The sequence below is a fragment of the Urocampus carinirostris genome, chromosome 3, assembly GCF_059441175.1.
Source record: "Urocampus carinirostris isolate Australia breed hairy pipefish chromosome 3, RoL_Ucar_1.0, whole genome shotgun sequence".
In the NCBI taxonomy this organism is placed as follows: Eukaryota; Metazoa; Chordata; class Actinopteri; order Syngnathiformes; family Syngnathidae; genus Urocampus; species Urocampus carinirostris.
The window spans coordinates 34,188,508-34,199,585 of NC_142351.1; the positions used below are offsets into that span (position 1 = coordinate 34,188,508).

The 11,078-nt window shown below is 37.5% G+C and overlaps 1 protein-coding gene across 3 annotated transcripts in view; it reads left to right on the plus strand.

Annotated features, from left to right (window-relative positions):
• Positions 1 to 10,505, plus strand: part of prex1 (phosphatidylinositol-3,4,5-trisphosphate-dependent Rac exchange factor 1) — a 110,180-nt gene extending 99,675 nt beyond the window's left edge. For 2 of the 3 annotated variants that reach the window (XM_088331579.1, XM_088331580.1), the window contains exons 35-41: positions 1,706 to 1,820; positions 3,626 to 3,692; positions 3,818 to 3,862; positions 6,215 to 6,390; positions 6,470 to 6,572; positions 8,804 to 8,871; positions 8,953 to 10,505. In XM_088331579.1, the coding sequence (XP_088187705.1) occupies positions 1,706 to 1,820; positions 3,626 to 3,692; positions 3,818 to 3,862; positions 6,215 to 6,390; positions 6,470 to 6,572; positions 8,804 to 8,871; positions 8,953 to 8,995 (617 nt within the window). In that variant the 3' untranslated portion in view covers positions 8,996 to 10,505. The remainder of the gene's footprint in view (positions 1 to 1,705; positions 1,821 to 3,625; positions 3,693 to 3,817; positions 3,863 to 6,214; positions 6,391 to 6,469; positions 6,573 to 8,803; positions 8,872 to 8,952) is intronic. The other variant, XM_088331582.1, reaches the window with a different exon arrangement.
• Positions 10,506 to 11,078: the final 573 nt, after the last annotated feature.

Sequence of the window (11,078 nt, forward strand, 5' to 3'; positions counted from 1 at the left end):
GCAAAGAGAAAACTTTTCTGCTTTACTTCAGAAGTGCTCTGTGCTTAATCCATACTCAAGCCAGCTCGGTGCGATTACTTCGCTTTTTGCATTATGAAGCTAAGCGTCAGAAAGCCATCCATTTTACAGACAGTGATTGGTTAAAACACTTAGCCAAAAGTGAGCTCATATGTTGTTCTCGTGCTTCGTTGTTAAGAATCAGCAAGGCTCCACATTGAAAGAATAATGGAATAAACATTGCCCCCTACTGGACAAACGTCTAGGGTGCAGCGTGTTAGATTCATAAATTGGTGATATGAATAAACATTACTTTTGATTTTTTAAATGAATTGATGACGGAGAGAAAACTCTAAAAATCGATTTTACAAGTCAAATCATGCGAATCTCTTTACAAGACGTAACTTGTAGAGCAGTTTGTAGTATATTTTAAATTTGATCTTTTCTCCATTAAGCATTGTATACTGTGGAATAATGAATGATAGTGAGAGCACATTACGTTTTTTTGTTTTCTGATGTTAAAACAGACCAATACAAAAATATAATTTGTGTTGGATGTACCATATTTTTCGGACGATAAGGCATACCGAAAATCTCTAAATTGGCCAGAAATTAAAAGGTGTGCTTTATAATCTGGTGTACAATATATGTGGACAACATTGGAAATGCATTACTACATTTGTGTAATTATTGATCAGTCAACACATTTTATTGCTGACCAAAATTGCATATTCATGGTAGCATCGGGATCTAACAGGATACCAATAGTAAGAGCATCGAATCCCCAAACCTAGCCTTCTAGGGATATGGAGTCAATGCATAATATTGGATGCAACATGAATCTAACCCAGATTGCGACAGGGAGAGCGCCAGATCCTATCCACTAGACCACTTATGATGCATGAAAAGGTTTTAGGTCTTGTCTCATTTTCATTTTTACTCTTACCTGATGTTTGTAAAATAGAGAGAATGTTGTTTCACTTTTTTTCTCATCTCAAACAATTGCAAGGAGGCAAGGATTTGAATACATGCGGCGATGCATTTTTTAAATTGCTTTCAGGACAAACAAATTACTCCCCACAATGACTTCCTCTCCATTCAGTTCAAACAACTAAATTACTTGCCACTATGCCTTTCTTTGCTTCCTAAAGACTAAGGAAGTTGGCAGTACAATTCTGTATTTCAGTGGTCCCCACCTTTTCTGTACCATGGGCCAGTTTAATGTCTGAAAATACTCTTGCAACCCGCCCAATGACATCAACAATTTGGAACTGTGACTACAAAAACTGTTAGCATGACATAAAACTTAAAGCCTTTTTAAGTGCCGTCTGCATCCCAAGTGGTCTAGTGGATAGGATTTACAGCACTCCACTCCGTGATCCAGGTTCGGTTCTCGTAGCATTCAATGTTATGCAATTGAGATTAGTGATATACTCTGCCTGGTCAATCAATGCACAAATATGGTACTTTTTTCTAATTTGTGCCACTCTGGCCCTTATTATATTTTAAAACCCATTTGCCCTATAGTCCGGTGGGCCTTTTTTTACAGAGAGCATCGAATAAAAGAGTACTTTTTGTGGTGTGCCTTACAATCTAGTGGGCCTTATAATGCGGTATTAATGAGCAGTGGGTTACCTCTTTGTTCATGGAGGAGGTTTGAGATTCTCTATGCCGCAAAGACCTGACTGTTCATTGCCGTGTTTACCAGCACTGGAGCGGCCAGAGGGAGTTTCTCAACAAGACTACGCCGCCATGGAGGAGTTCCAGCAACGCACTAATGCTGTTTCTCTAGAAAGAGTCAAGGCCTACTACCGCAGACTCAGGTACAAGGATGCCCTTTGTGATGATGCTTGAATAACATTTTGTAGTATTGCCCGCAAGCTAAGTTGAGAAATGTTTTACATCTTTAGGTCATGTTGCATTTCGCATTGCTGGGAATCCCCTAGATCCTATATCAAAGCATTTCACAACAGAACACATGGTTGACAGAAATGAAAATCTTGCATTCAACTTTTACTTCACTTGAAAGCGGACGAATGGCTGCCAACAGCCCTGATTCACACAGAAACAAACACATGTTCATGTGCGCACACGCACAAACGCATATAATCTTATCCAGATTCCCAATATAATAATCCCTCGTTTTTCTTGGGGTTTGCGTTCCAAAAACGTCCCGAGATAGTGAAAAGCCGCAAAGTAGAATTCATTTATTATTTAAATACTCTTTTATACACTAAAACCCAAGAACAAACGCATTTTACAACTTTAAGCATTTGTTTGACAAAAATAGTTCTTTTTAAACGTCTTTTTCCTTACAAAATCTGTAAAATAATCTTGCTGCTTTATTGCACTAGTGTATAAGGACACATTTCACTTTACTGTACTGCAGATGCTATTTTGTTATCAATTGGAGGAGAAAAAATATAGCGTGAAAAGAACATTCCAAACAACAAATAAAAGAACGCTATTTCTAATCATTTTTACATGAAACTCATGTATTGTCAAATTATAAGTCTAAAAACAATCTTTCTACTTTATTGCATTATTGACTGGTTATCTGAAATATGATATTGGTTGACCGGCTTGGACACTTGTCAAGTCAAGTCAAGTCATGTTTATTTGTATAGCCCTTAATCACAAAGAGTCTCAAAGGGCTGCACAGACCACAGATTATTGCAAACCACAGACTATTATGACGCCACTGATCTAAAACCTACATGAGGGCAAGGAAAAACTCAAAAACCTCAACATGAGGAAAATGAAAAAACCTTGAGAAGGGACATGAGGTAATCCCCTTTCCAGGATGACCAGGCTGCAATGGTTGTTGCATTAACAAATAATACACAGATATTGTAAACAAAAAATATAGGTTATTCAAATGCTATAGAATAGAAGTGTGTTTTAAGCTCGGATTTAAACAGCTCCACTGAGGTTGCAGATGCAATCTCAGGGGGAAGAGCATTCCACAGCACTTGTGCAGATAACGCAGCTTTCTATGGGAACCTGGTTTATGCAAAAATCTCATTTTGGCCCAAAAAGTGAATGATGCACTCATGTTATTAGTGCGAAGATATATTCTCATTGTTTTTGCCAATTTTGTTTGTCAGGCCATATTAAAAAAAAAATAAAGATTAGTTTTGAATGTTACAAAACTATCCTCTTAACTTCATATTATATTTTGTCGCAATCATGTGGACATTTTCGAAAATTGCTTTCACCTTTCTTGACCATGTCAAGAATTCTAACTTTAGAGGGTAGAGCGTTTTATTGACATGATGGATTTTAGAGAAACTTAAAATTGAAAAAGATTTACATGTACGTATTGTAGGTTCATCAAGCTGTTTTCGTATGTGTACAGCTTGAACCGCAACATTATTGACGAACAGACAGAAAAGGGGCGGAGTGACTTTTCAGCCAATCAGAATGTAGAACACAATGCTTGATGAAAGTCCATGTAGTAGTGAAAGCGCAAAAAAGTATACCGCAATACAACGAGGGATTACTCAGAAAGAAATTATCTTTAATTCTTCAGAAGATGTCAATCGCTTGTTTAATCACTGTACTACTACCACCTTGAAAGAATAGAAAAACTTTCAAGCTGAAACATGAACCTTCTCTGTCCCAATAGGGCCTTTTATCTGGAGAAGTCCAATCTCCCCACAGACTCCAATACCACAGCGATGAAGATTGATCAGGTAAATTTCCAGTTAGTTTCAAACCTCTGCATTTGTCCTTGTCCAATATCCTTTGCTCTGCTGTTTCTGCTTCCTCAATCTGGCTGTGTTCAATGTTGTGACCGAATATATAAATGCAAGCACAGATACTGGGCCTTGAAGTTAGAGATCTCCGACCAAGCATTGCAAAAGTAAGATGAACTGGTGTCCCGCTCCGACAGTGGAACGCCATTAGCTTGTTGAGAGCCCTCCATTAACTCCAACTAACAACACTTAAGCATCTTCTATCACCTCCATTTACTGTTGACATCAGCACTGATTAGATTTTAGAGCCCCGGACTGATGATAGCGCATATCCAGTCATAATATTGAAATAGTTCAGCGCATAGTGTGAGCATGTAACATTATTTTGTTGCGATTTTATTAACCATTTGCTGATTTATTAAAAGGGGATGTGTCTAGTTTTAGTCAAGGACAATGGAACTTCTAGTCAAACAATTTTATTTTTTTAATTGTAGGGCTGCAACTAATGGCAATTTTAGGTCGACTAGCTCATATTTAGATCAAGTTTAGCTCAAAGTTGATTAAATTCTCTTGCAAATGATAATAGACACAAGAAACATTGTGGCAATGAAAAATACATCTTTTTTTTTTACTGAGGATTAGTACAATAATTAAATAAAAATGTCCTATCTCAAACCAATTAGGCGCAGTGCTCGGTTAGTGAAAACATAAATCAATAAATAAAGTATAATAAAAGTAATAAAAGCAAAGTATAATAAATTAAAATGTAAGAGAACCGTTTCAATCCCATTAAACCAAAAACAGGCTCATTAGCAGCAATAGAACAATGAAAAAAACTGATTTGATGTGCAGTTTGTAAAGAACTGCAAAGTCTTTTACAAAAGTAGAACTGGCGTTTGTCGTTTTTAGCATTTTGACATCATTTGTTCTTCTGGTTGCATGCATTAAATTTCAAATACGTTTGTCAGGCACATTTGGGTATTCGGGGTAAGTTTTATAAGCAACTTATACATAGTAGCTTCCCTTAACCACCATGGGCACCATTATACGTGTATAGAAGGTACAATGAGTGTATCAAAACTATTACTTAAATCTTACCCAGGAGAGTCAGACTGTTTCATTCACCGAGGTACTACCATGAAACGCAAGGTCTGCTTTGCAATATGGACTATAAGGCGCAACCAAAAAACCCAAACTGGCCAGAAATTTTAACGTGCACCTTATAATCCGATTTTCCTTATATGTGGAGAAAAGTGAAAATGTGTTATCATATTTATGTAATTATAAATCAGTTGATACATTATAACACTGACCACAATTAGTATAAAAAATGTAAAATAAAACATAGATCCGAACAGGATAGCGAGAGTACGAGCACTCAAGTCAAGTAAAGGCACATTTATTTGTATAGCCCTTAATCACAAAATGTCTCAGAGGACTCCACAGGTTACAATTACACCATCCCCTGATCTTATGCACTGTATCCTAACCACCAGGCCGTTTGAGTCTGGATGGTATTTCTCAATTGAATACAAGGGGAATTGGACCTGAATCGCAGTGGAGAAAACGTCGGATCCTATTCACCAGACCACTATGGATACAGAGGACATACAAAAAAGAATTATACCTCATCTCATTATTACACTATTTTTAGTCATGGTACCAGATATGTAGGAAAATAAAAGAGAATTTTGTTTTAGGTTTTCCCAGCTCTAACTAAGCATTTAAAGTGACAAACATTTTGAATATGTGCGGCCAAGTCTTTAACGATGACCGAATTACTTCTTTTGCGCTTCAAAAAGACTTTACGAGTCAACTGTACCACGGAACGATTTAAATTTTTGACAATAATCTCCCCCTAACAATATTATCAACAATTTAGTACTGTAACTAAAATAGGTGTGATTATGAGATAAGACCCATTGCCTTTTCTTGAGTCTTACGTATGCATAATGGTCTCATACTTAAGATTTGGCGCACTACACGCTGTGATCTGGATTTGATTCCTGTTGCATCCAATCACATGTCTTGGAGTGCAATTTTGATCAGTGATATACTCTTAGTGATCAATTAAAGTGAAAATATGCCACTTTTTTGTGCAACACTAGCCCTAGCATGTGCCTTATAATCCGGTGAGCCCTATATATGAAAAAAATATCACCAGTTTTTTTTTGGTGCATTATATAGTCTGGTGGCCTCTTATTGCGCAACATTTAGAAGTTGTGGTACCCGTACTTGATGTTGACCTAGCCAAGACAGAGATGCGATAGACGATAGATTCTAATCATGTAAAATGCCTCTCTCTTTTGGGAAAAACGTCTCTGGTGACAACAGTTGAATTAGTTGTCGACTATTTTCATATCGATTTTGTTCACAACGTCGACTAATCGTTGCAGCCCTGATTTTTCGTGTGTAAAAATGAACTCATTAACCACCAGCGCCAATAAAATATACCAAAAAAGGACCTTAAAATGTATTGTCACAGGTATCCCTCATTAAATGCCTCTTCCGTCCTGCAGCTCCTGCGTCCCCTTAACACGTTGGACGACCTCTGCCGACTGATGCAGTCTTACGTGAACGTGCGCCCCGGTGCCCATGGGCATCCTTCTGGCGTTAGCGTGCTCTGCGTGTCCTCGGAGCTGTGCAATCGCCTCGGAGCTTGCCACATCACCATGTGCGCCACCGGCATGCAGAGGTTGGCCTTATTACAACACGACCGCCAGTCACGTGGTGAGCTTGATTCCTATCCAAGTAATTCACTCTGTTGTTTGCAGAAGTACACTAAGTGTGACACTGGAACAGGCAATGCTGCTCGCCAGGAACCACGGCCTCATACCGCGATGCATCATGCAAACCATGGACATCATGCGCAAGCAGGTAACGCCATATATAACAATAACTTTGATGCACTGATTACAATAAATACTTTGCATAAACAGATTTTCCTTCAATTTTTTTCTAATTAATTGATTCAATTCAGCTGATTTTAATATGATTTATTTTATTTAACTTGTTTAACTTCACCAATGAACTACTATTGTGCAGTAAATAAATGGAAATATGGAATTTATTTAGGGATGAAAAAGATGTGTGTACACCCGTACTCAAAGTAAATAAATTTCATAAAATATTGATCATAAATCTTTTCCAACTTACAGAAAATGTTGTTTGTATTTATTTTTACTTTTATCATTTTACCATATATTTCATATGCTTGGACAAAACTGTTATGTTCATTTTCAGTCTTATTTTTCTTGATCTTGTTTCATCTCATTTTCAATTCTTATACTAGTAAAATGAGAAAAAACACAATTCTTAAAACTTTTTTTGTATTTTAATTTTAAACATGTTTTTCTAGTAAAATGGAAAAAGGAATACTTAAAATTAATTAGCAAAGTTTTCTGCCAATAGGATGCAACTGCGTCTTTCCAACCGTAACAAAATATAAAAGGAGAAAAAAATCAATGATAATATTTAGGTATTTCAATTCTCTTTCACTGCCAGTCATTTTAGAAAATGATAACATTTTTAGTACCCAGGTGATACTGTATTGAATGATGGTGTGTACGCCAAAATAATTTCAGAATAAGATCTATCGTCTATTACAGTTTGGCAACCCAACATTTTGAATCAGCCTTAGCGAAAGACAAATAATTATTATCTAAGGAGCCGCAAAAAATGTAAAACCTCATATTCACCTATTAATAAATTAAAAGAAACCGGTGATTCATACACAAAAAAAATATTTAATATACAATATTTATCCAGAATAAATAATTATTATCTAAGGAGCCGCAAAAAATGTAAAACCTCATATTCACCTATTTATAAATTAAAAGAAACAGGTGATTCATACACAAAAAAAAATATTTAATATACAATATTTATTCATAATATCTTGTGAGCATTGGAAAATGTGAAGAAAGTCATCACATAAAAATATATGCACATATGTTTATTGCCCTCGTCTTTTTCCATTTTAAATTTTATTTCAAAGGCTCCAAGGAGCCACTAAAGCAGCGCTTAAGAGTCACACGCAGCTCTATAGCCACAGGTTGCTGACCCTCGGTCTATTGTAACCGTTTGCTTAACATTACTAAGATAGATAGATAGATAGATACTTTATTCATCCCCGAAGGGAAATTCACATTTTCAGCAGCATCCCTGAGCTGAGAACAATACAATGATAAAGCAAAAATAATACAATATACAGATACCCAGTGTGATGTGCAAATGCCCACTGTAGCGTGTTATATAGAATATCTAAATAGTGCTACACAGAATACATATTGCAATAAAATTCTGTGATATGCAATGTAGGGGGTGTGGTTTAATGTGGGCTTTTACTCTGCCGGGTAGAGTTAAAGAGCCTCATGGCATGAGGAAGAAAAGATCTCTTCAGTCTGTCCGTAGTACAAGACAGTGACAGCAGTCTGTCGCTGAAACTGCTCTTCTGTCTGGAGATAATGCTGTGTAGTGGGTGCGATGGATTGTCCATGATTGACCGCAGCTTTTCCAGTGCCCGTCTCTCAGCTACTGTTGTCAGGCTGTCCAGCTCTGTGCCCACAACAGAGCTCGCTTTCCTAGCCAGTTTATTGAGACGAGAGGCATCCTTCTTCTTGACGCTGCCTCCCCAACACGCTGCCGCATAGAAGAGGGCGCTTGCCACAACTGTCTCATAGAATATTTTCAGGAGCTTTTTGCAGATTTTGAAGGAGGCCAGCCTTCTGAGGAAGTAAAGTCAGCTTTGCCCTTTCCTACATAGAGCTTTTGTGTTGGCAGTCCAGTCCAGTCCAGTCCAGTCCAGGGAACTTGAACCAAATAAATCCATTTCTCTCATCCAATCTCAGACATCTACAGTTTGCAAGGTCTAACAATTTAGTGTTAAGCCCATGTTGAGAAAATATAATTGACAAATTGACACGTCATTAGCAGGGCAAGAGTTAAAATGAGTATAATCTTCTGCTTCCATCATATCAGATGATTTAGCTAATTTCAAGTTTTCTTTTTCTCATATTTTCTCAAAATGAATGGAAAGTAAAATCCATAACTTTATAGTAATAATCTTCTGTGGTACTAAAATCTCTCTTTTCGCTGCCTTCCACCAGGGGGCCAGAGTTGAGCTTTCTGCCAAAAACCTGAAAGTGATGGACCAGATGCCACCGTCAGCACCAAGGTTGCAGCCTAAATGCCTTTCTTAATGTATGGCTTTCTTTTGGATGTACTGTCCTAAATCTGTCTTTTGTCCTTTGAACAGACTCTTCAAGCTATGTTTGCCGCCCTCGGATGGAGAACTGTAGAACAAAACAGGCAACGCAACTAAAGGGACAATTTCGGAATTGTGAGGCGATCAAGTGTCTCACCTCCACTTCTGAGTAGAAGCCTTTGGGTGCTTTGTTTCCACGGATCCCAAAACCAATCTCAAAACACTTGACAGGCTTGAAAACATCTGACTTTTCCTATGGAGGGCAACTCTACTTGACATTTTGAGACTTTGATGGCAAGTCCTTTGGGGATGCAGACCATCTTTGCTTCAGCTGTCTGCATAGATCTTAAGATACCAGTTTTCACCAAACTAGAGGTAGTTCCTTTCCCCACATCAGAGCTTGTCTATTCTTGCTTTGGACTGCAACAGCACAGCTCTGTGGGTCTCATTATTAAGACCGGTGTTCCACAGGGCTCAATGTTTGGACTCCGACTGAACTGTGTTGTTATCTGAATTCTGGCAGGGTAGAAGTGGAAAGTTATAGCCAAGAGGAATGTGTAGCTTTTGGTTAGGGGGGCGGATCCAACCCCAAGCATGTGGTTACTGTGCAATTACTGTAGGCTAAGTGTAAGTACTGTATTGCGGCACTATATGAAGGAAAGTTATTTATTGTGTCTGAAAAAATACATATACCGCATCACGTTTGCGAGAATCTATTAGCATTCCAGTATCAAACAGTATTTAAAGGACCAATGAGCTGCCATCCCTGCTTGTTTATTGTGATATTTATGATAGCGTTTGACAGGAGGTCTTTTGTCCCTATTCAGGGAGCATAAGTTGGGGAAAATTGACTAGAATCAGGACAAGCTAAATCAGTGGATTGCGAGATATAATTGGTAAATTAATAATATATTCGTTTAAATGTACTACTTGAAGGATTGCCTTTTAATACTGGTGTTTAACATTTTAAATGGTCATGAGACTGTCGGTATTTCAATAGACTCAATGAGGGCTTGTGACAGTGTTAGTAGCTAAAAAGTACTGTAAAGAGATGTTAACTTGCGCTTCAAAAAAGGCATTGCTGTGACATTTTTTTCAAGCTGTTACAGCTTCTGCGTGCAAGCAGACAAAAGTGGATCCGTTTTATTTCAAAAATATGCTTCTACAGTTTTTTTCTTTTAATTGACACTTTGTTTACGGCGATTGTAACCTCTTCCAACAGTGTTGTTCCTGCGATGAAAAAGGTTAGAAATGCATTTCGAGTAGTCCTAAAAAGCTGCATTCTGTTAAACGAAGGCTTCTTTTACACTGACTATTTATTGGAGCGAAATTCCAACCCGGACCACATTCAGTTTGGTTCGACAACATGCTGCGTCAGCTCACGCACGTCCATTTTTGGTTTGAATTTGCCGATAACTGCATGTCATCGGTGACAGACGCATTGTATTTACATGATTCTAATGTTTCTTACTGTGTATATTTATAGATATGATCTTTGCCATTTTATTTTGCTTGAAAATAACTGTAAAAAGGATTTTTGTTTTTAAAATGATGACTGTAAATGCAATCTTAACGAGCTAGTAAATAAAATGTTTTGAGTATTACATTTGACTTCTCTTGTGTTGTGTAGTGTGTAGTGGACAATTTTGTACTTTATGTGGTTTTATGTAGTTGTGTTTTTGTAAACTGTGTGGCCGTCTAAATACATTTAGATGCTAATAATTCAAGGCAATCTCTTATCCATGGAGAAAATAGGGATTTAGTTTTACTTAGATATAGTTTGGTTGGTTGGTTGAATTCCTTAAACAGAGTCGTGGGGGCACAATTTCCTATTGTGTGTCTTGGGCAAGTACAGCCTGGTGGCGCCCGTCCCTCTCCAGCCCAACATATGTTTCCACCCAGTCTTTACGGTTGATTTATTTCATTGGCATTTCATCGCATCTCCATTCCTTGTCTTTCAAACGTGTCCAAGATTTGTTGTGCTCTATAATAGACTGCAGCAAGCATAGCAGTCCAACTTGGTTGCAAAAAAAGTAGGCTCATGAAAACGTTTCAATCTGGTATGGCTAACAAGTGACAACCCTTGAATACAGTACAGAGACGACACTATATACTTTTGCAAATGAAATGACTACACACTTGTTAATATTTTATGAATATTATCAAGTATCAAATAA